This window comes from Coenobita brevimanus, chromosome 43 (assembly GCF_032717465.1).
Source record: "Coenobita brevimanus isolate Jiangsu-jjx chromosome 43, ASM3271746v2, whole genome shotgun sequence".
Classification (NCBI taxonomy): domain Eukaryota; kingdom Metazoa; phylum Arthropoda; class Malacostraca; order Decapoda; family Coenobitidae; genus Coenobita; species Coenobita brevimanus.
In genome coordinates this window covers 1,595,105-1,619,000 of record NC_136996.1, presented here as the reverse complement: position 1 = coordinate 1,619,000, position 23,896 = coordinate 1,595,105, and the positions used below count along the sequence as shown (strand labels likewise).

Below are 23,896 nucleotides of genomic sequence, written 5' to 3'. Positions count from 1 at the left end.
TCAAAACTCTCTCTCTCTCTCTCTCTCTCTCTCTCTCTCTCTCTCTCTCTCTCTCTCTCTCTCTCTCTCTCATGTAACATTCATTAAAGTTTATATCCACTTTCCCTTTTATGCTCCTCCTTGCCTCATATATTCTTATCTCACTTCTTGCCCCCTCTCCTCTCTTCCCATTTACTTCTTCAGTCTCTTTCCTTTTCCCTATTTTTCTGTCTTAATTTTCTCTCCTCTCTCTCTCTCTCTCTCTCACTCTCTCTCTCTCTCTCTCTCTCTCTCTCTCTCTCTCACATTCATTCACTCACCTGCTTTTCGCTCCGTCCTCCATATCTCTCCGATTATCCCTTTCTTTCATCTTCCCTCCTCTTCTCCATTCTTCCCCTCCTTCCCTCCCCCTGCCCTCCTCCCTTCTCCCTCCCTCTTTCCCTCCCCTTCTCCTCTGTACTTTCCCTCTCCTTACCTCCTCCTCTCTTACTCCTACTCCTTACTTCGACTTTCCTCCTCCCACTTACTTCCTCTTACTTTGCTTCGCTTTTTCCTCCTTATTTCTTCTCTTCTTACTTCGCCCTTTCCTTCTTATTTCCTCTCTTCATACTTCGCCTTTTCCTCCTCCTTATTTCCTCTCTTCTTACTTCCTCTTCACCTGCTTCTCACCTTCCTGCTTGTCTATCCTTGTCTTTGCCTCGTTATAACCTTCCCCATAACAGCAACATCGGAAGGAAAACAGGGATGTTGCTGTTTGCTTTCCTTTGCTTCTTCCTCCCTCTCCTTCACCCCCTTAGCTTCTCTCTCCTTCCCTCCCTTTCTCCTTTCCACTTCCTTTCTATTTCCCTCCCATATACTCCTCCTTACATCCTTTCTCCTTCTCCCCTCCTCTCTCCTTCCCTCCTCTCTTCCTTACTTCTTTTCTCCTCCTCTCTCCCCTCCTCCCTTTCTCCAAGTTCCTTTCTCCCTCTCCCTCCCTTCTCTCTTTCCCTTTCTTTCTCTTCCTTCCTTCTTTCTCCCCCCCTCCTCTCCCCTTTCCTTTCTTCGACTTATTTCCTCTCTCCTTCCCTCCCCTTGTACCTCGTACTCTTCCCTCCATCCCTTCCTTTCATCTTCTTACTTTCTTCTTCCCGCTCCTCCTCCTCCTTACTCCGTCTCTTCTACCTTCCCCGTCTCCTTATTCCCTCTCTCATTTCCTCCACTTCTCTCCTTCGCTCTTCCTCTTCTCCGTACTCCCTTTCTTCTTTCCTCCCCTTCTCAGCTATCGTTATTTCCTAGTTCCCCTTCTCCTTACCGCCCCTCACGTCCCCTCATAGCCTGCCTTCTAAATCATCACCCCACCCAGCTCTCCCCTCTTCCTTACTTAGCCCCTTCAGCACACTACCTCGTCTTTATTTTTAGTCCTTTTATCTCAAGACGGTATTATTTATATTAAGAAAGACTTTAAGAACTGCAGGTGCTTATACGAGTACATAGTCTACATTATTATCTTTAACCACTAGTGTGCTCTCAGAAGCTTGGTAAAACTGCTTGATACTTGTAAGAAAAATAAAAATACATACATACATACAAACATACACACATATACATACATACATACATATATACAAACATATACATACATACAGACGGACATAAAATTAAAACGTTCTCCGGCTGAAAGGGTTTACGAAGTCGTCTTTATATTCTCTCCTAGGTCCCCCCCACTAACCTACTGTGTGTGTGTGTGTGTGTGTGTGTGTGTGTGTGTGTGTGTGTGTGTGTGTGTGTGTGTGTGTGTGTGATTATACACCTACCAATCCACCTTATTCACCACAAGCCCCACATACGTGTTCCGTCATGAACCAGTAATATAAGTAGGGTAACATAATAATACAACAAAAAGTAATAACACAAATAGTAGCAGTGGTAGTAGTTACACCACCACAACAAGAAATAACAGCAATAGCAATAAATAATAATAATAACTACTTTAAATAACATGCGTGATATACCTACCTTATCGCCCGGAGCACATTAATTCACCTTCACCTGACTCACCTTCACACGTCAGCCGTAGTGTACAATGAACAGTGTACAAAGAAATAATTATATTCCCAATTCCGTCTAATGATATTGTACAACTGGCGAAATACAGTGAAAACCCCATATCTACTAGTGTGTGTTTCAGAGGGTTCGATTTTTCCACTATGTATTCGTCACACTTAAGGAAGATGCTTACGTCTCTCTCTCTCTCTCTCTCTCTCTCTCTCACACACACACACACACACACACACACAACAACAAGGGTCTCGTCCACACACCGGCCCGCACCCTCAGTACTGACCATCAACAATTTTATATCACGCTAAGTTTAATACATACAGAATATACACTTTCCCAGACGCTGGCATCTGAAATTAAATCTGTGTAGAAATCCGCACACCCTTACCAAGATGACGCGGACAGATTAAGATTCTATAACTATGAAACGACGGCACATAATAGCTGGTGATGGATAGGTGCCCGTGAGCATGCCATGATTATAGATACATTTTTTTGGAGTGAACATTATGCCGGCATCATTTGGTTCAGTGCTCCTCCACGTGTTCCTCTGCCTCATTTTATACAATACTATCCTGCTGTCTCCCTCAGTACCAAAGAGTAACGATAAAACTTCTATTTATCGTGTACATCAAAGCCAAGCTACCGTAAATTCATGTCCAAAATGAATCCTAACACCTGCATCTCCTTCTGCTACTCCGTCAGGTTGGCCGGTACTGGGACGAGCCTATATCGGTGCCAGGGTTCACTCTTGTCGATGAGAGGATGGGGAATGATCCTGTTGTCTCTATACCACAGCCAACTCAAACGTCTAAAATGAATCCTAACACCTTTATCTCCTTCACTCCATCAGGTTGCCCGGTACTGGGACGAGCCTATATCTGTGTCAGTGTTCACCCCTGATGTTGAGTATGCCATCGCCCGCGCCTACCTCACCTACCTGATCACGTGCTTCCCCTACCTGGGCGAGAAGGTGAGCGTCCACTTCACGTACCCCAAGGACCACCTGCCCAAACACCTGCCCATCACCATAGACCGCCTGGAGGAGCGATGCGACCAGCCCCTAGCCGTCCTCAAGGAACTCCTGAAGAAGAGAGATTCAAAGGTGAGTGAGAGACAGTAATTCTCTTAGTAATCGTGGCCTATTGAAGAACTCTGCCCCCTCCACACACACACACACACACACACACACACACACACACAAAAGATAATTAACGAAGAATGGAGATAAAACGTTTCCATCAACTTTTCGAAGACTTACCTGAAAAAAAAATAAAAAAGAAAAAAGAAAATTATTGGACTTGACGAAGAACTGAGACTCAAAGGACTAGAAAGATGATTAACGAAGAGTGGCAATAAAAGTTTCGATCAGCTTTCCGGAGAATTTTGAGTGAAGAATTAAGAGACTGATGAAGGAGAACATTATAGAAAAAAATATATTGAACTTCTGTGTACGCTGCTTCACGTCTACTTAAACCTTTGAAAATAACGGAACATCCTTTTATTATTATTATTATTATTATTAGGACTAGTAGTAGTAGTATTGTTTCATATTGATCTCTTGCTACAATTCAGGGTTCAGGGTAGAGAGGTGGCAATTTTAGGCCAAGTTAAAATAAAAATAGTTTAGAAAAGACCCCAGCATATGAAAGGTCACTTAAAAGGGCAGGTCTTTCGTCACTGGCCAGGTGTTCTAATCGTGATAACCTTTCCCTTTGTGTGCAGCGCGACTCATCACGTGTTCTATTTATAAACAGCGGGGCTTATTTGTGTGTAAAATTATTTGTTGGGGTGGACAGGTGAAGGAAAGAGGGAAGTGTGAGTTGGAGATAAGGCAGCTTGATGGTGGAGGACAGGGTGACATGGCGAGAAGTTTGGGAATAAGGCGTCTAGCTGTATCGACTGACAGACAAACAGGCAAAGAAATGCAGACACACAGACAGCCAAACAGACAGGCAGACAAGATAGTTTCTACCTTCATATCCCCTGGCCTATATTTAGTTACGAAACAATTCAGAGTCAAACTATACTCCTTTTACTCTAACTTGGCCCAAAATTACCACTCTCCATCTTCAATGCTGAGTTGTACCAGTGGAGTAACACTAGAATATGATGTCAGTCACGAAGATGAGCTATGGGAAGGATGCAGAGCCGTAGCATTGTCTTTTTCTTGAGCCAAGTGAAATCAGCTACAAAAGGACGAAAATCTGAACCAAGTTAAGATGAAAGAACTGTAGAGCCAATATTAAGGCTATATGGAGACGGCTTCTTATCTATAGCTTGCTTTTTCGAACTGAAGTAAGATGTAGTCTCCCTTAGCTCCCTTCCCCCTAAGATTAATAATAAAATGCCCTTATTGCCACGAATGTCATAACGTCACCGGATTGAAGGGGTACAGAATTATTGATGGGAATAGATGGGGTGGCTCTATCCTGCAATACTCCATTCACTGTAAGAGGCGTGTCTTAAGGTGAATTAAATCGTATGGTGGTAACTGCAATAAAATGGAAAAGGTGTCACCGTATTAAGATCATTTATAAATACTTCCCCTGGCAATATTTTAGTGATGACCTTTCAGAATGACATGACCCCCAATTACTCTGCTCCGCCATACACTTCCGCCATGCAGGTGAAGTCAGGTGGGTCAGTTCTTCATCACATAATTAAAATGACATGACTGCTCACCATACACCTCCATGCATGTGAAGTCAGGTGGGTCAGATGGGTAACTTCCTCATCACATACAAAATGACATGACTGCACACCACACACCTCCGCCAAGCAGGTGAAATCAGGTGGGCAATTTCCTCATCACATATTCAATCGACGTAACGAACTGAAGTGATGAAATGTCATTTTCTTCTAATCAGATTCCTCTCTCTCTCTCTCTCTCTCTCTCTCTCTCTCTCTCTCTCTCTCTCTCTCTCTCTCTCTCACACACACACACACACACACACACACACACACACACACACACACACACACACACAATAATTAGATTGACAGACTGTACACACTTGTAATCTCTCTCTCTCTCTCTCTCTCTCTCTCTCTCTCTCTCTCTCTCTCTCTCAAACAAGTTCCTTTTTTCCGAGTAAATGTAAAATACGTTTCAGTTCCTCCCCGCCTTTCTTTTTTCTTTTTTTTCTTTTTTCGCCTTCGGGCGCCCGCACCTCGGCTTTAATTCATTAGTAATTAAATACGTAACTCTTTCTCGCCATGAATGCGGCAGCGAACACAGAAAAATGTTACCTCTCGTGGATGTGCAGTGCGTCCTTGAATGCGAGGCCTGGGGGAGCTAGGTTTACGATGAAGGAGTTAAGAGGAAGGATGGGACTGGAGTGTATTGGTGCTGTGATGAGGAGAGGTAGACTGGGATGGTCTGGGCATGTGGAGAGGATGGGGGATGACAGCTGGGTGCAGAAAGTGAGAAGTGTGAACATTTGGAGTAGTGTTGCGAGAGGTAGACCAAAAAAGACCTGGGACGAGGTCATTGAGTGTGACCTCGGCGATAAGGGACTGAACAGGGAGGCTGCCAAAGATCGAGCAACAGGGAAAGCCGCCATTAGGTGACCAAGGCAAGCATGTTGGAGCATTTATAAACAAAACGAAACGATATCAAAGACCAGGAGGAAGCACTTGTAGACACAGTAATAATAATAATAATAATAATAATAATAATAATAATAGTTAAAAATGATGATGATGATGATGATGATGATGATGATGATGATTAATTCTAAAAAGGATCATTACAATCCTCTCAAGAAACAGACACACAGAACTATTTTTGTACATGATATAATTTTCTACTGAAGAATTAGCAAAATATTCTTCAGGTTTAATTATATCCATTTACCATTCAACGAGCCCACAGCCGTATTATTAAAACTGAGTGAGCCAAGGTGTAAGCAAGGCCCTAATTACTGAGGGTCACCTGTTGAACACCTGTAATTGCCAGGTGTGATAAGTCTGCACCCGACATTAGAGAGGTCAGCAGCGATAATTATTAGACGTGCAGTATTTTATTATCGCCCCATGCTTCAGAATTTATCGCCAGAAAATGAGAGCTTCTTCACACTCTTGCAATCTCAATCTAAATCCTTCGACCCTCAGTCCTTACATACCGCTGCACTAGAAACTCACCTGGCAATGCCTTATGTGTTGCAGGGACGGCTGTCTGCTAGTGTGGCCGTATCAGTGGGATTGGGAAATGAATAAATGATGCAGGTTAGACACTGACAACACTGACTTAGCCGTCCCAGCAACACACGAAAAGTCCCCTAGTGGAGTGGAACAGAAGCGCTATATATGAACCACCCTGTATTACCCATTAAACCCAGTGACATATTGTTTTTTTTTTTTTTTTAGTTTTTGGTTTGTCGCTGTGGCTCCGAACTTATCTAAAACGGGAACCCAGTGGACTGCAGGCTTAAATTCCCCTCCTCCTTTAGTCCACCATGATCCTTTCAAGGGGTAGGAAAGTAGCTGAGGGACGTTTGTATAACCTGGCAGTGGATCCGCCTGGTTATATCGATGCCAGCACATGAAGGCGTCTCATTCCAGTATTCATTTAGTGGTAATAGCCGTGCAGTTCCGTTTGTAAAACCAGGCAGTGGACCCGCCTGCCTATATCAGTGCCACCACATGAAGGGGTCCCTCTCCAGCACCCATTTAGTAATAACACCCATATATTTCTAACATAAACACAATACCACTTATATTCCAGTGTAGCTAATACTTAAAACAGTTACTCAGTCAAGATAAGATGCAAAAATATATCAATTTCAGAAATGATTACAGTATTGAACAACACAGGCTAATGGTCGCCTGGAAATACATGCGTCTAAGGGAGGGTTGGGGGTTTACTGCTCCCATAATGCCACTCAGAGGCGAGCGAGGCTGATCACCTTCGCCTTATATAGCGGAACTGAGGACCCTAACCCCGGGCCCCTACGCTTCTGATGGATAAAAGACTGGATGAGACAGGCAGACTGACAGATAGCTAGACGGAGACTGAGAGATGGATGGGTGGATGGATGGATGGTTGGACTGAGATACATAGATGGATAGACATATAGATCAACAGATAGACAGACAGATAGATAGATACAGACAGACCAAAATAGATAACTTACAAAGAAAAAACTTGGCATGGGTCGTTAAGCTGTGTCTAGAAGTCTCATATTTCATTGCCAGCTGTTTTTTTTTATCAAGTTTTTCTGAGGTTAATGGCAGGGTGAACTTGGCCCCACCCGCCTCTTTATGGCCCCCTCCTTTTTTCCACTCCATAAACCCTCTTCTTTTACTCCATACCGGCCTTCTCTACCGCATTCCTCTTCCTCTTGATGGCTACTCTTTATTCATCCCCTCTACTACGACGCTGGGGACGCCTTCACGTTGTGGCACCGATATAAGTGAGCAGCTCATTTGCCTAGTTAAAGATACCTCAGTTATGCTTCGTTCCCTCCCACCCAATTCTATTCCTTCCTCAGTTCCTTCCTTACCCCCCCACCCCCACCCCCGAGAGGAAGATGGTGGACTGCAGAAGGGGAACTTAAGCCTGCAGTCCACCGAGGTCACGTTCTGATGTGCCTTGGATTACAACTACCACCAGCAACAAGAATTAAAAAAAAAAAATAAGGTACTCGAACTGAAAGGGCTGGCCACTTCCCCATGATGATGTCATTATTTCATTCTTCCTGGACGATTTTATGGAGAGAGAGAGAGAGAGAGAGAGAGAGATTCCTAGGTGCATAAAATCGTCTGGAGATAGCAAGAATAAAAAAATGCATCCTCGGGTTGAAGAGGTCAATACTTCCTTCCCCTTCATTATCTCCTTTTTGTTTCTAGCTGCCGTTCTCTCTCTCTCTCTCTCTCTCTCTCTCTCTCTCTCTCTCTCTCTCTCTCTCTCTCTCTCTCTCTCTCTCTCTCTCTCTCCTTTATCCTTCCTACGTCTTGCTTTTCTTAACCTCCCTCTTTCATCTCTCTCTCTCTCTCTTTCTCCTTTATCCTTCCTACTTCTTGCTTTTCTTAACCTCCCTCTTTCATCAATCTTTTTTTACAGTATTCTCCCTTGTTATTATCCTCCCCAGTACTGCTTCTTCATCCATCCTTCCCTCTCATTCTCTTTGCCTTCCCTTCACATTCCTCCTCTCCCAGTATAATTTCTCTCCAACTTTCTTCATCATTGTCTCCACCACCCACTTTCCTCAGTAATCTTCCCCCATCGTTACCATCCTCCTTACTCTTCCCACTTGCGTCACCCTCCTTTGTCTTTCATCATCATCATCATCATCATCATCATCAACCACACCTGTTCTTCCACCTACGAATTGGGTTGGGAAGGGTCCAGATGGAAAGAAAAAGCCTAGAAGAAAAAGCAACTCAATGAAAGTCTGCCCAGTTATCTAAGACAGACTTTCATTCACTCACTTGCTACTTCTCGTTATTCATCTCCATCTCTTTCTCCATCAGTCTCTTCAACAATATTCTTCCTCCATCAGTTTTCTCCCTCCCTCACTCCTTCTCCTCCATTCTTTCCTTCACTTTCCCCTCACATCTCTTCTCTGATTTTTTTCAACATAATCTCTCTCCTGCATTCTTCGTCATCATTTATCTCCAACACTACCTTTTTCTCCACCCCTCTCCTTCACCAGTATGCTTCCTCCATCATTATTCTTCTCCATCATTTATCCTCCTATTTCACCTCACTTTACCTCCCCCTCACATTTCTCTTTCTTTGATCTCCATAATTCTTCTCCAACAATCTTCTTAATTTTGATCTCCACCACCTCCATCACCATTTTCTTCACCACCATTTTTCCTCAGTCATTACCCTCTCCATCATCTGTCCTTCAGTTCCCATATTTCACCCTTTCATCTTCCTTCATATTCCCTTTTTCTGATTTCCTTTTCTCCACCATTCTTCTTTAACTTTCTCCATCACTCTCTCCACCAGTATTCTTCCCCCATCGTTATCCTCTCCATCGTCAATCCTTCAGCTCCCCTCCTTCATTCTTTCCTTTACTTCCCCCTCATATTTTCTCTCTCTGATTTCCATACTTCTTTTCCAACATACTTCATCATCAATTTCTCCACCATTCTCCTCAATCAGTTCTTTCAATCAGTATTTCTCCCCTATCATTATCCTTCGTCTTTCATTCTCCTTCTTCACCCTCTCTCATTCTTTTCTTTACCTTCTCACAGTTCAGCGATTTTTCTCCAGCCTTCTCCGACATCACCACCACCCTCCACCATCAGCTTCTCCACTGTTCCTCCCTATCATCACCTTCATCATCCATCCACCTCCGTCACTCTCCTTTACCTGTTCCCCTCACCTTCGTCTTGCATTCCTCCTTTCCCAAGCATCATTTCTCTCCAGTATTCTCCAGCATCATTCGTCTGTCTGCACCTCCCTCTTCCATCAGTCTCTTCAACAGTAATCTTCCTGCATCATCATTCGGGCCCATCCGTCTTCCAGTCCTCCTCCTCTTCTTTATCTTTCCTTCTTCTCTCTCTTCTCCATCATCATTCATCACCACCTCCCTTCTCCATCAGTCTCTTCAGCAGTAATCTCCCACCATCATCATTTGGCCCCATCATCTGTCTTCCAGTTCCTCTCACTTTCTTTACCTCTCCTCCACATTTTCTCTCTCTCTCTCTCTCTCTCTCTCTCTCTCTCTCTCTCTCTCCATCAGCATCTTCAGCAGTATTCTTCCCCCCATCATCATCCTCTTCCATCACCACTCAGCCACTTCACCCTCCCTGCTTCTTCTCCTTCGTGTTCCATTTGGCCGTATTCTCGTTGGCTTGGGAGTACGTAACACCTCTTTCTCTGCGATTTATTTTGCGCATTGGACGTTATACCATCCTCTTGAATTATAATAACTGAAACAACGTCGATATTAACAATTCTCCTCCACCATTTTCCCTCCCCATAATAATTCTCCTCCATCATTTTCCCTCCCCATAATAATTCTCCTCCACCATTTTCCCTCCCATAATAATTTTCCTCCACCATTTTCCCTCCCCATAATAATTCTCCTCCACCATTTTCCCTCCCCATAATAATTCTCCTCCATTTTCCCTCCCCATAATAATTACCCTCCATCATTTTCCCTCCCATAACAATTCTCCTCCACCATTTTCCCTCCCATAATAATTACCCTCCATCATTTTCCCTCCCATAACAATTCTCCTCCACCATTTTCCCTCCCAATAGCCAATAATTTTCCTCCATTTTCCCTCCGTTAATTCTCCTCCTCCACTCCTTGCCTCCTTCTCTCCCTCCAATTTTCTCCTTCCTCGATCTCGGCCTTTCCCTCCCTTTTAAACTGGCGAGGATAAAACTGGTAAAGGACCCGGTAATTGCCAGCCCTGCCCCCCCTCCACACACACACACACACACACACACACACACACACACCTGCTTATAATTTGATCTGCCTCCCAAGATTAAGCCAAGAAAAGAGAGCAACTTTAAAAAATAAATATATAAATGGAAAGGGATGCTGGGCTGAAAGATGGATATAATTTGCCTCTAATTCTAATCATTACTTAGACAGAAACTAACATAATCATTGCCATCTGCTGCAACTTTCCTATTGTGTGTGTGTGTGTGTGTGTGTGTGTGTGTGTGTGTGTGTGTGTGTGTGTGTGTGTGTGTTTAGAACCTTTAATATCTTCAAGCGGATGTCTTTATTTACATCCTTCCCTCCTTCCACACGATTCTATTAAGCATTAGAGAGAGGCCATTTGTGGTGCCAGAAGCAGCCTCCTTTCACCCCTTAAAAACTTGATTCATCTCCCGAAGCTTTAAAAAAATCGCTTAAATGTAGCAGGGATAAAAGGAAATTAGGTCATCGTACTGAAAGGGCTAACATCATCGGCCTATCACACTACCAGTAATAGCTTTTCTCTTTCCACGTAATTTCCTCTCATTTCCACTTCCTCCCTCATCCTCATCCTCTTACTACGTCACTTCCTCTCATTTCCACTTCCTCATCATCTTCCTCTTTCCACGTCACTTCCTTTCATTCTCCACTTCCTCCCTCACCATCTTCCTCTTTCCACGTCATTTCCTTTCACTCCCCATTTCCTTTCTCATCATCTTTCTCGTTCCACTTCACCTCCTTTCTTCCTTCTACCTCTTCATTTCCTTTTTATTCTCCACTTCCTTTCTCACCATGTTCCTCCTCCCAAGTTCCCCTTCTGACTTTCTCTACTTTTCTCCTCCTCTCCAGTATTTTTTCTCCCCGTTCACTCCTCCCCCTCCTCCTTTTTTCCTTCCATTCGCCCACTTCTTTCTCCTTTTTTTACCATTCCTCCTCCTCCTCCTTCTCCTCCTCCTCCTCCTCCTCCTCCTCCTTCTCCTCCTCCTCCTCCTCCTCCTCCTCTTCGTCCAGGCTCCTCAACACAGAAATAGCGCAAAGTCAACACAAATTTTCCATGAGTGAAAGATGAGAGAGAGAGAGAGAGAGAGGGGGGGGGAGGGGGAAACAGGGTGGATCACAAGGTGGAAGATGCAGGAGGGATGATTGGAATGAGAGCCATTTGTTGGAGTGTATGAGAGAGAGAGAGAGAGAGAGAGAGAGAGGGGGGGGAGGGGGAAATAGGGTGGATCACAAGGGAGAAGATGCAGGAGGGAAGATTGGGAATGAGAGCCATTTGTTGGAGTGTATGAGAGAGAGAGAGAGAGAGAGAGAGAGAGAGAGAGTTGGTGAGGAGGATGAGTGTGGGTTTGAGGGAGGGGGGTGGGTGCATGCAGGTGGATGGAGACGGGAAAGGAGGGAGTGTGGAAAAGAAAGCAGAATGTGTGAGGGAGAAAGAGGAGAGAGAAGGGCTGAATGGAACGGAAGAAAGTGAGAGGAGGAGAAGAGCATGCGAAAGGGGAAGGAGGAAGACCAAGTGAAGGGGAAGAGGAAGACCAAGTGCAAAAAGAAAAAGTCGAGATAAAAGTAGGAGGAAAAAGAGTTTCGGGGGAAAGGGGGGGCAGTGGATAAGAGGAAAGAGGAGAGTATGTGTGTGGGAGGAAAAAGGAGAGTGGGTGAAAGGAAAGTGTGTTTAAGAGGAAAGAGGAGAGTGTGTGAAGGAGAAAGAGTATGTGAAAGGAGAGAAAATGTAATTAAGAGGGAGAAAGAGAGTGTGTGAGGAGAAAGAGTATGTGACAGGAGAGAAAGTGTGATTCAGAGGAAGGAGGAGAGTGTGAGTAAGAGAAAGACGAAGAGTATGTGAATAAGAGGGAAGGGGAGAGTGTGTAAGGGGGAAGATGGGAAGGTGCGTGAAGGGAAATTTAAGATAAGAGGGAAGACAGGAGAAAGAGGAGTAGTGTGAGTGAGTGAGTGAGTGAGTGAGTGAGTGAGTGAGTGAGTGAGTGAGAGGAGGAAATGTGAGAGACAAGAGTTGAGTCATATTTTCTTTCCTTTATTTTTTCGATCCGACTCTGAGCACATACTAGGCACCCCGTTCCCTGAGACGCCAGCTACCCTCCTACATGCATCAGATGGCCCCACACACTCACATACCACCACTTGGGCGCTAATACCGTGCGATCTATACTGAATTAAAAGAAAAGAAAAATGGTATCATGAAGGACGGGGGTTATGGTGCCAAAGGCGGTGTTTTTTTTGACAGTGGGTTTTGTGGGTCGGAGAGTTTTTATCTATCAGCAGGCGTTTTTATCTATCGTCATACTAGTTTTTATCTATCTATCATCCATTTATTACCCCATAAGGAGGGTAGGGGTCCGGGGCTAGGCAAGGGATTTTTTTTGTTTATTCCTGCCATCTCCAGACGATTTTACTCAGCTAAGGACAAACGATTCATATGAACTGGTTCGATACAGCATCAGTCAACCCCTCGCGATACAACTGGCTTTTTTTTTACACTGAATAAATCGTCTCCAGCATGAGTAAACAAGGACATCAGCCGGTTTCAAAGGGGCAAGGCAAGTGACCAGTCGATCGTCCATGAGTCGCATAACGTAAGCTAGATCCCCAAACTGTTCCCTGCTCCAATCGGTCTCGGTCTCAAGGTCTCTCGGTCAGCAGTTCATTCCCTTATCACTTGAAGGAGTGGCTGAGAACCTGAGAAGGCAGGAGGAGGAGGAGGGTTTGATGAGAAAGTGTGGGTGTGTGCAGGAATGAGAGAGAGAGAGAGAGAGAGAGAGAGAGAGAGAAGATAAGGAAGGTTGATGAAAATGGAGGAGACAGAAGGATCTAGAGAGAGAGCGCAAGGGACAGTGTGGGAGTGAATGGGGAGAGAGAGAGAGAGAGAGAGAGAGAGAGAGAGAGGAATCAGGTCTGTAGTCAGTCTCTACGTCTTTGATCAAATGCCTAATACATGTTTATGTTTGTGCAATCATGTGTGTGTGTGTGTGTGTGTGTGTGTGTGTGTGTGTGTGTGTGTGTGTGTGTATGTGTGTATGTATGAATGTATGTATGTATGTATGTGTGTGTGTACGTATGTGTGTGTGTGTATATGTGTATGTATGCAAGTGTGTACCGTATGTATGAATTGTGTGTGTGTGTGTGTGTGTGTGTGTGTGTGTGTGTGTTTGGTCATTTTCCACGTATTCATAATTAAGCATTCATTTATGTAAATACATATTCATGTGATAGCTCGTGCTGGGGCTGGCGTGTGTGTGTGTGTGTGTGTGTGTGTGTGTGTGTGTGTGTGTGTGTGTGTGTGTGTGTGTGTGTGTGTGTGTGTGTGTGTGTGTGTGTGTGTGTGTGTGTGTGTGTGTGTGTGTGTGTAGGGAGGTCAGAAGTGCTCCATAGTAGGCTACACTTTAAGGTTTAGTACATAAAGACACGCAATGTATACAGGGTGTCGTGTGTATGTGCGTGTGTGTGTGCGTATATATGTGCGTGATTTTCCCTCCTATGTACGCCATGCTCTCCCATAACCTGTCCTTTTATAGCATCCTTCCTCCATCGTCTTTTACCTCACCCCCCCACCCTCTCTCTCTCTCTCTCTCTCTCTCTCTCTCTCTCTCTCTCTCTCACACACACACACACACACACACACACACACACACACACACACACACCTCGTTTTCGGTCCATTCTTCACTCTGTCAGTCACACACTCACACTCTCATCACTCCAACCCTCCCCCATCTCTCTCTCTCTCTTACACACACACACACACACACACACACACACACACACACGACGTTCTGATGGCACTCTCCGTCTTTCCTCCCCATCTCCCCTCTTTCTCTCCCCTCTACACATCTTCACCTCTCCCATCCCCCTTCCCCTCACCTCCACTTACTCTCCCCTTACTCCTCCTCCTCTTTAAGTAGGGTACACATCTCGATATCATTCTGTTTACCATTGCCTTCGTTTATCTATCTATCTATCTATCCATCCAGTCATCTATTTATCTATATATATTAATTTACCTATCATATTCTTTGTACCTGTCTATCTGTGTATAGCCGTATGTTAATCTACGTACTTACCTACCTAACTACCAACCCACCTGTCTATCTATCTATCCATGTCTGTCTATCTGTATATCTGTCTATCCACATCTATCTATCTAAGTATCTGTCTATCCACATCAATCTATCCATCTATCTCTATCTGTCTATCTCGCTAACCCCTACTGTCGCTCCCACACAGATGCTGGGTTGGCGTGAGAGGCTGCCCTACCCCCAGAACGTGGTCAGAAACGTGGCACGCAAGAACTGCCTGACGGAGTGGGTGTTCCTCGCAGACGTAGACATCATTCCCATCCCAGGCCTGTCCCCCAGCCTCGCCACCTTTCTTGTTTCCCCCACGGCCGCCAGGTGCAAAAAGTAAGTGTGTGTGTGTGTGTGTGTGTGTGTGTGTGTGTGTGTGTGTGTGTGTGTGTGTGTGTGTGTGTGTGTGTGTGTGTGTGTGTGTGTGTGTGTGTGTGTGTGTGTGAGAGAGAGAGAGAGAGAGAGAGAGAGAGACTGTATTTTCATTAGTTTTGGAAGTTCCCTAATACCTTTTCCTAAGCGATTTATTTTGCTTATTACACTTTCCTGTCCTCTTCCATGTCATATAAATCCTTCTGATCTCCCCATACACTGCATAGATAATTTACAAAGGGATATCAACCAGCCATATCCAAAAATAATTCGCTTAGGGGGAGGTGTTAGGGAGTAATCTCGTCGGGTAAGGGCACTAACACCTTTTCCTTAGCGATTTATTTTTGGATACAGCTGGTTATCCTTTTGTACGTTATTCATGCAAAGTAAGGAGATATTGGAAGGATTTATGTAACACACTGGGACAGTAAGGTGTAATTAGCAAAATAAATTGCTTAGGAACAGGTGCTAGGGAGCTTCCTTAGTATACGGGCCAAGGATATGGGTTAAGGTGAGGATGATGGGGAAGGAAAACATGCAAGGAGATGTATAAGAAATGGATAAAATAGAAAACAGTACATCAGTGCAACGATATGTAAACCAAGGAGAAAAAGACTGAAGGAGACGGGAAAAAAAAAAAATATAAAAGGAGAGGAGATGGGCAAGAAATGGACCTAAGAGGAGGAAGCTGGGATGAGGAAGAAATAAGAAATGGGGGAAAGAACACGAGTATGAATATAGGTGAGGGAAAAGGACATAGGCTAGAGACAGGGAGATATGGATGAAAGGGACATAGGGATAGGAAGGAGGAAAGCTGGACACATCTGCAGGAGTGAGGAAGATAAAGAAGAAAAAAAAAAGCACTAGGGAGGGTAAGAATAAATTACGAGACACGAGGGACCTGGCTGTGTGGGTGGACAACATGGCAGACAGAGCGAAGTCGGTGCGGATGTACAGTTGGGGTAGAAAGTTGTGTCGGAGGTTGAGTGTAGGAGGAGGTATGTACAGTTGGTGTCAAAAGTTGTGTCGGAGAGTAATTGTGGTCGAAGTTACGTTACCTCCGATACCACTGACTTGTGACACCTTTTGACCTTATTATATCCATCTGATACGACCTCTGACCCAGGCTGTACCTCGTCTGACACAACCTTTGACCCTAACTACAGTAAACGAACGACCGCCTCTGACTTGGAAAAATATAGGGATAAACTTAGTAGTAGTAGTAATAGTAGCAGCAGTAGTAGTAGTACTACTAGTAGTAGTAGCAGCAGCAGCAGCAGTAGTAGTAGTAGTAGCAGTAGTAGTAGTAGTAGTAGTAGTAGCAGCAGCAGTAGTAGTAGCAGTAGTAGTAGCAGTAGTAGTAGTAGTTGCAACCCCAGGCTCAAATGAACGTGAACACAGTGCAATGCAGACAGAAGATGCCCACCTACAGTCCACCATCCACGTCTGGGGGGATAGAGAGTGAAATAAGGGGCGTTTGTATAGCACGGCCGCGGATCAGCTCGGTTATATCAATGCCATCACACGAAGGCGTCCCTCTCTAGCATTGGGATATAGCTAATAGTCTTGTAGTATGGCTCGAAGAAAAAGGCTAATACCTGTAAGGATACAGAGGGTGTGGCAGAGAGAGAGAGAGAGAGAGACAGACAGACAGACAGACAGACAGACAGACAGACAGAGACAGAGATAGAGACAGACAGACAGACAGAAAGGAGAGGATAATGAAGGAATCACAAGTACAAAGGGAGAAAAGGATGTAGAAAGGAAGAAAGGGAGAAACTGGGAAGAGAGGAAGAATCTTGTAGCTCGAAGGAGAAAGTGACCCACACAGACAAAAATCTTGAGTGTATGTGGCAGTGAGGGGAAAATGAAAGGATAATCAAGGAATCAACAACACAAACAAGATAAAATGTAAAGAGAAAGGATGTAGGGAGGACGAAAGAGGACTGAGGACAGGGAGGGAGGCAGGGTTGTAAAGAAGGAAGGGAGGAACGGAAGGAAGGAGGAAGGCAGACAGGATAAGAAAGGGAGAATAAAAAGGGAACACAGACGCTGGACAGGAAGGGAGGTGGAGAAGGACTATAAAATGGGAATGAAGGATGAGGACAGACAGGGTGCGAAAAAGGCAGGGATAGGAGGGAAGGAGAGAAGAAGGGAGACAGAGCAGGAAGGAAGGAAAAAGGCTGGGAAAGAAGGAGCGAGGCAGAGAAAGAAGGAAGAAGTTAGGGAGGGAGGGTAGGGACGTATGACAGGAAGAGAGACAAGAAACGAAGGAAGGAAGGAGGTAGGGTAGAAAGGAAGACTGGAAAGGAGGGCAGGAGGCGGAGGGGAAAAAATGAGGTTATAAAGGAAAGATGGAGGAAGGTGAAATCGTGAAGGAGGGAAGGAATGACGTAAAGTGAGAAGAATGAATGTCGGGTGAATGTGAATGAATGAAAGAAGGAAACAGAGAGTCAGTGGTGGGAGAGACAGACGGAAAGTGAAAGAAATGAATGAAAGAAAAGAGAGGCAGAGAAGCAGAGGTTTAGACAGAGGAAAAGGAATGAATGAAAGAAGAGAAGTACTGAGCCAGGAGTGGGAGACAGGCAGAGGAAATGAGGATGAATGAATGAATGAATGAGAGAAATGGGGGAGGCAGGGGAATGGGGAATGAATGAAAGGAGGGAGGCAGAGGTAGATTTGGGGAGGAAAGGAGAGGTATAAGTGAATAAATGAAAGAAAGATCGAAGCAAGGAAATGGGTCAGTGGCAAGGATGGGGAAGAAGTGAAAGTTTTAAGAAGAAAATTGAAAGACGTGGAGGAAAAATGAGCGTTTCGTCCTTGGCAACTGCTCTCCCTTGAATGAGAGAGAGAGAGAGAGAGAGAGAGAGAGAGAGAGACGGGGACAGAAACTGGGATGGGAAGGACGTTAAAATGGAGAGACGGAAAAAGTTGGACAGGGAAGAAGGTAGGGAGTGAGAGAAGGAAAGAGGGAGGAGGAAGGCTAGGAGGGAGGGAAGGAGTGAATGAGAAGGAAGCAGGTGGGGAAGAAAGGAAGCAGGGAAGAAAGGAGGAAAGGCAAGATGGATGAAATATATGAAGGAAGGAATAAAGGAAGGAGGGAGAAGAAAGGGGAAGGAAATAAGGAAAACAAAAAAGGCAAATGGGGAAGAAGAAGGGAGGGAGGGAGGGAGGAAAAAATTGGGAGGAAGGGAGGGTAAGAGAAGGGAAGAGAGGAATGAAAGTAAGAGGGAAAACTCAGAGGGAGAAAGGGAGACAGGGTGGAATGGAAAAAGTAAGGAAGAAATGCAAGGAGGGAGGGAGGGAGAATGGAAAGACAAATAAGGAAGGAAGGAAGGAAGGAATATAGGGAGGAAGGGGGAGGACAGGAAGGAAGGAACGAAGACAAGGAGGAATAGATTAAGGATGGAAGGAAAGAATGCAAGGAGGAAGTACGGAAGAAATTAAGGAATGCAAGGAGGCAGGGAAAATAGAGGAAAGGAAGGAAGGAATGCAAGGAGGCAGGGAATATAGGAGAAGGGAGGAAGGGAGGGAAGGAAGGAAGGAAAGAAGGGGGGAGGTAGGGAAGGAGCAAATGAACTGATGGCCATGACATCTATAGACTTCCTCTCCTCCACCAGAGAGAGAGAGAGAGAGAGAGAGAGAGAGAGAACTGTGAAGGTGGGGAGGAAAGGACCAGGAAGTGAGAGAAAAGGGAGGAAGCGAGGGAAGCCTGGATAATAGAACACACACACACACACACACACACACACACACACACACACACACACACACACACACAGAATGCATTATGGAGTGGATATATCAAGGGAGGAAATTGAAGGGAGCGAGAAATTGTGAAAGGAAAGGTGGGAATTAAGACATGGAATGTGTGTGTGTGTGTGTGTGTGTGTGTGTGTGTGTGTGTGTGTGTGTGTGTGTGTGTGTGTGTGTGTGTGTGTGAGAGAGAGAGAGAGAGAGAGATTCAGTCTAGTTCAAGGCATTTCAAGGACAAATCGTGACCAGACGCTTCATTTCACATCTCGAGTCACTTTTTTTTTTTTCCAGTATTTACGCCATTTTTAAAGATCCACCTGTGCCCTCCATATTATTCTTCGATCAGTGCACACCAACCGCTCTCTGTGTACACCTTGAACGAGTCAACATGGGGTTGGAGCGCCGCAAGCCACTGAACCACCAGGCGTCATAATCCCAGTTAGGATGGACATTGTACTTTGAGTAGGGGTGGCGATAGTTCAGTTCGTTTCTCTAAGCAGGGCAACATCAACAACAACAACAACAACAACAACAACAGCTACTACTACTACTACCACTACTACTACTACTACTACTACATCATCATCATCATCCCTGGAAAAAAGGCTGTGCAATATCTACTTCCAGCTAACTGAGCCTAAGAAAATAGTGTCCATCGATAGGAAGTATTACATAAACATGAAAGGCAACATCTGTGGGCAAATGTCTGCCTTTTCCCGAAGTTTGCGTCTTACAATATGTACTCGCAATTACAGTACATGTATTTGCTTCGGTCTGTAACTCACACGAAAAAGAAAAAAATCATAAGCCAAAATATGCTACAGGGTACGGCTGAATTGAACTTGCTTGGTACCGAGATGGCGATGGCAGCCAAATACAACACATGCCTGTATTGGGAAAGGCATGGTTGTTCTGGCGTGTGTTGGTTCAGCACTCGTCTCTGGATAGTTACGCAGTCTCCTCCTCCTCCTCCTCCTCCTCCTCCTCCTCCTCCTCCTCCTCCTCCTCCTCTTCTTCTTCTTCTTTTCGTTCCTTGAGTCTAAAATCAAACCACAGGCATAACTCAAAAATTGGAGAAAGGCGTCTCGATACGTTAGGCTCAACTAGATGCAAAGTAATTTACAGGCAAATCGGTCCCGAAATAAAAGCATGAGGCCGTGACAGAGGATAGAAAGATGCAGAACACCAAGAAGAAACAGAGGAAAACAACACATCTTCCCATCGAGAAATGTAAAAAGACTTTGGACGCATGAATAAGTGAGTGGATGAAAAAAAGAAAAAAAAAGGAGAGAAAATGCTGAGGTACGAATGGATGGATGAAGGGAGGTGGGAAGGAGAGAGGAAGGGAGACGTTGAGGGAGGGAGGGAGGGAGGGAGATGTTGAAGGAAGGAGGGAGGGAGGGAGATGTTGAGGGAAGGAGGGAGGGAGGGAGATGTTGAGGGAAGGAGGGAGGGAGAGAGATGTTGAAGGAAGGAGGGAGGGAGGGAGATGTTGAGGGAAGGAGGGAGAAAGGGAGATGTTGAGGGAAGGAGGGAGAAAGGGAGATGTTGAGGGAAGGAGGGAGGGAGGGAGGGAGATGTTGATGGAAGGAGGCAGGGAGGGAGATGTTGAGGGAAGGAGGGAGGGAGGGAGGGAGATGTTGATGGAAGGAGGCAGGGAGGGAGATGTTGAGGGAAGGAGGGAGGGAGAGAGACGTGGAGGGAAGGAATCTTAAATCTGTGGAGGGATAGTGAGAGAGAGTGCAGACGGCATTGATAGATGGAGAGAGAAAGAGAAAAGTGAAGGAGGCAGGGATGAATGGAGGGATGGAATGAGGGATGAAGGCGGGACTGTGAAGGAAGGAGGGGAGACGGATGGAAGGGAATGGGCGAGGAAGGGAGGGAAAGAGGTGGAGGGGCTGGGATGGAGGGAGGGAAGGAAGGAATGAGGAAGAGACGAGGGAGAAAAGGATGGAAGGAAGGGGACAGTGAGGGAGAAAAGGAAAGTGTGGGGGAGAAAGGAAAAACGTGAACGAGGATGTTTTAAATTGAGAAAGGGAAAAGGGTGAAGGAGAAAGGGAAAGGGTGAGGGACAAAGAGACAGGTAAAGAAAGGGAAGAGACAGAAAGGGAAAGGCTGGCGGAATGGGAGACAGATGGAAGGAGGGAAGGAGAGGGAGAGAGAAGGTGCGATGGATGGAGAGGAGGATGGAAGGAGGAAAGAGGAGATTGAGAGGGAGGGATGGAGGAGAGAAGGGAGAGGGGCAGGGAGCCAAGGAGATAAGGAAGATAAAAGACTAGAACGCGAGGGGGGGAGGGGTAAGATAGGGAGGAAGATTGAAAGTGGGGGGGGGGGCTGGATGAGAAGAAACAGAGAGGCTATAGGTTGGCGAGAGAGAGAGAGAGAGAGAGAGAGAGAGAGAGAGAGAGAGAGAGAGAATATGCATACTGCTGAAAAAAGATGAAGGAGTGGGAGAGAAAGTACGAGGAATGGAAAGAATGAACTGATGAGAGGTGGAGGAAAGAGAAAGAGAGAGAGGAGGAGAGAGCGAGCGAGAAGGAAATATCGATCCTAGGGCTTTTTACCTGAGCTGTGTATATCCTCTCTCTCTCTCTCTCTCTCTCTCTCTCTCTCTCTCTCTCTCTGTATGTATGTGTTATGTATGTGCGTATGTATGTATGTGTAAGGCATGTAGTGGGTTTCTGTGTGTACGGTATGTATGTATGTATATGTGTGAGTAGGGAGAGAGAGAGAGAGAGAGAGAGAGAGAGAGAGAGAGAATTTATGTGAAGGGAAGGAGGAAGAGGAAGACGTTTGTGAGGAGGGAGGGATGGGGAGGAGGAAGAGGGAGGGAGGAGGTAAAGTTCCTCCTCTTTGTGAAACAGTGTTATTAATTACTTGTCTTGAGAGAGAGAGAGAGAGAGAGAGAGAGAGTCTATATGAAACAGTTATCAATTACTTGTCTTGGGCGGCCACTGAAGGCAAGAGAGAACAAAAGGGGATGGAGAAGGAGAGGGAGGATGAGACAGATTGGATGAATGAGAGGAAGAGAGGCAGGGATACGCTAGGTGGAGGAGAGAGAGGGAGAGAAGAGGAAGGTGGGAGGAACGTGAAGAAAATGGAAGAAGCTGGAGGTATGAAAGAGAGAGAGAGAGAGAGAGAGAGAGAGAGAGTTTAGGAAAAATGACGCAGAGATGAAGAGAAGAAGAATATAACAAAGAAAAATGGAAAAGACGAAAAAAGAAAGAGAGGAAGTTTGGGAGAATATAAAAACGCAAAAGTGGAAAGCATGAGGTAAAGGTGTTCGGAGAGGGAGGGAGAGAAGAGAGGAAATTTGGAGGAGACTGGAGAGAAGAGGAGATAACGAAGAGGAGGAGGGTGTGGAGAGAGGTGTGGGGATGAAAGGGGAAGGAGGTGAAGAAGGAGAGATGGGAGGAATGAGGTGTGTGTGCGTGTGTGTGTGTGTGTGTGTGTGTGTGTGTGTGTGTGTGTGTGTGTGTGTGTGTGTGTGTGTGTGTGAGAGAGAGAGAGAGAGAGAGAGAAAGGGGGGGGGGAAGAGGGAGGTGGTCAGTCATGAGGAAAATTTTATATATTAAGAAACGAGACAAAACTAGAGGTGGAGAGAAAATAGTTATGGAATTTGCAAAAAGATCTAGTATCTATATTTTCCCGAATAAAAAAAAATAATCACCCCATCTTCATTTGACGTCACTTAATTTTTTACCTGTTACTCCCAGATCGTCCTATTCACCTTCGCAGTTCTGTAGTAAAGGAGTTTGGAGATTAAAGATAAAGATGGAGATAATAAAGTGAGAAAGGCGGTTATCGTATTAAAGGACTCATCAAGGAAAAGGAGATTTATTCCGTGCTATCGTGAGTCGTAAATATTAAGTTTGATCTCAGTGTTTTTCTTTCTTCTTCTCTTTGTTTTCCAGTCCTTCAGTTTCTCTTTTCTTCTTTATGCTTCTCTGCCCCTCTTTCCTTTCCCTTGTCCATCTTTCCATCAAACTGACAATCTTCCTTCTCTCTTTCCGTGTTCCCCTTCTTAAATTTATGCTTCTCCCTCCTTCATATCCACCTTCACATGCTTCCTTTCTTTCTTCTCTAGTTCTTTCATTCCTTCGTCTTCTCCACCCCTCTTTAATTTCGCCTGTCCATCTTTCCATCAAACTGACGATCTGCCAATCCTTCTGCCTTGTTCCTGCCCTTAATAAAATTCCTCCTCCTCCTCCCTCACATCCTTCTCTCCTTCTGTTTATCCTTCATTTCTTCTCTTGTTTCCTTCCTGCCTGCCTGCCTGCTTTCCTTCCTTCCTTAGGTATATTCTTTCCTTTTACCTGTCCATCTGTTCATCTTCCTACCCTCCTTCCTTGTCTCCTAAAAAATCCACCTCTTCTCCTCCCTCACATCCTCCTTCCTTCCTTCCTCCTCCCCAGGCACCTTTCAGAAGTCAGGCCACAAGACCCAAGTTCCAAGAATGTCGATAAAGTTGGCACCAAAGTTGAGGGAAGTTTCAGGGCGCACACAGGACGACGCTTCCAACACTCACTGGCCACCGCTCCTTAACTGTCCCCATCACACCAATTACACCACACCCTATACCTGTCATATCACACCCTATACCAGTCATACCACACCCAACCCACACCAAAACCACACCCAACACACCCCAGTCATACCACACCCAACACACACCAGTCATACCACACCCAACACACACCAAAACCGCACCCAACACACACCAGTCATACCACACCCAACACACACCAGTCACACCACACCCAACACACCAGTCATACCACATCCAACACAAACCAGTCACACCACACCCAACACCAATCATACCACACCCAACACAAATTTTTTAAAGGCACATTACCCACCAACACAGAAGGCTACCAAGTTTTAAACCAGATTTTAGGTACCAATAAATTCTAGCCTCTGGAACCCTGTGAACAATAGTTTATATTATTTTTGAAGCGTTTTGTCCTGCGAGTTTAATTTTTCAACAATAATAGTAAGCCACACATTTTTTCAAAGCCCATAACCCCCGTATTTGGAATGTTTTAAAATATTTGCAACTCGTAAAGTAAAACCCATCAATCCTCTTACGTATTTTGTTTCGTTTTTGGTTTCCTTCCCGACGCCACACACGTTTTTCAAAAGCACTTACCCAGCAAACACAGAAAGCCATCAAATTTAAGGAAGCAATAAAACTGATGACTTACGTTTTACTTATCTTTTCCATTGCAAACTGTTTTAACTTTCCGCCCGTCATATCACACGCAACACACG

The 23,896-nt window shown here is 45.1% G+C and overlaps 1 protein-coding gene across 1 annotated transcript in view; it reads left to right on the top strand.

The window, feature by feature from the left end:
* Window positions 1-23,896, top strand: part of LOC145397738 (beta-1,4-glucuronyltransferase 1-like) — a 52,148-nt gene that overhangs the window by 6,308 nt on the left and 21,944 nt on the right. Inside the window, exons 3-4 of the mRNA XM_080270756.1 lie at window positions 2,876-3,127; window positions 14,655-14,830. Coding sequence (XP_080126882.1) covers window positions 2,876-3,127; window positions 14,655-14,830 — 428 coding nt within the window. The remainder of the gene's footprint in view (window positions 1-2,875; window positions 3,128-14,654; window positions 14,831-23,896) is intronic.